This window comes from Sinocyclocheilus grahami, unplaced genomic scaffold (genome assembly GCF_001515645.1).
Source record: "Sinocyclocheilus grahami isolate Dianchi unplaced genomic scaffold, SAMN03320097.WGS_v1.1 scaffold6684.1, whole genome shotgun sequence".
NCBI lineage: Eukaryota > Metazoa > Chordata > Actinopteri > Cypriniformes > Cyprinidae > Sinocyclocheilus > Sinocyclocheilus grahami.
In genome coordinates, this window is record NW_015510995.1 from 1 (window position 1) to 889 (window position 889).

General features: G+C 40.2%; 1 protein-coding gene across 1 annotated transcript in view; it reads right to left on the reverse strand.

The window, feature by feature from the left end:
- Positions 1-177: 177 nt before the first annotated feature.
- The window catches only part of LOC107577633 (nuclear pore complex protein Nup98-Nup96-like), a 2787-nt gene continuing 2075 nt past the window's right edge, over positions 178-889 (reverse strand). Inside the window, exon 5 of the mRNA XM_016263688.1 lies at positions 178-466. Coding sequence (XP_016119174.1) covers positions 178-466 — 289 coding nt within the window. The remainder of the gene's footprint in view (positions 467-889) is intronic.

An 889-nucleotide genomic window follows, 5' to 3' on the forward strand; every position in this document is an offset into this window, starting at 1 on the left:
CATTACAGAGCATTTTACAGTTATTTTCCTGATGACTTCAGTGTCCGATACAGCAAAGAAAGGCTCAGAGTTGAAACCACTTGCAGTTCTGCTTGTGTGTACAATGTAAATATGTTGTCTAGAACTGGGCAGCAAAATGAATGTGTAGCTTTGCATTGCTGCAGACATAAAAAATTTTTAAGAGGCATTAAAAGTGTGTTTGTGTGCTTTTGGCTTATTCAAACCTGAGGCCAGGTGCTGGATGACCAGCCGATGGCAGTGATTCCAATGGCCGGCCTTGTAAAGGTGCAAAGCCTCACTACGTTTGTCTCCCTCTCTACAAGCACGAATGGCCTTGGCCTGATGGATCCACTGGATAGGGATCAGCAGCTTTTCTGTGAGAGACTGCTCTTTCTCCATTGACTCTTCTGTCTCTTCAAGGGAGCAATGCAAGTTGAGCATCTCTCTCACTGCACTCTCTCTACGCCTGCAAGCATTTACATAGGATCAGGATGACTTGAGTTACTGTACATGAGATGATTTCCATTTTATCAAACCCAGACCTGCCAACCTTTGAAAAAGCTGAAGCTTTGAAGCTCCTTGATGGCTAATGTCAAAATCGTAATTGCACAATGTGCAAAATGCTAGACTTCACATTAAATATTTTTCATAGGCTAGTACTCCGAGTCTGCACTCAGTTTGTGATATTCCTGTTATACAGTATTTTAGAGTAAACGGTAGGAATGCAACAATACAGTTAGCCCAAGGTTCAATAAATACCTCAGTTTTTTTTAAACAGTTTTCAGTTTGGTTCTGATGGTTTGGCACAGAGTTTTTTTTAGCGATTTTAAATGCGATTAAAAAAATATATATATCCAGTACATTGTTGTACACTGTAGAAAAACATGGA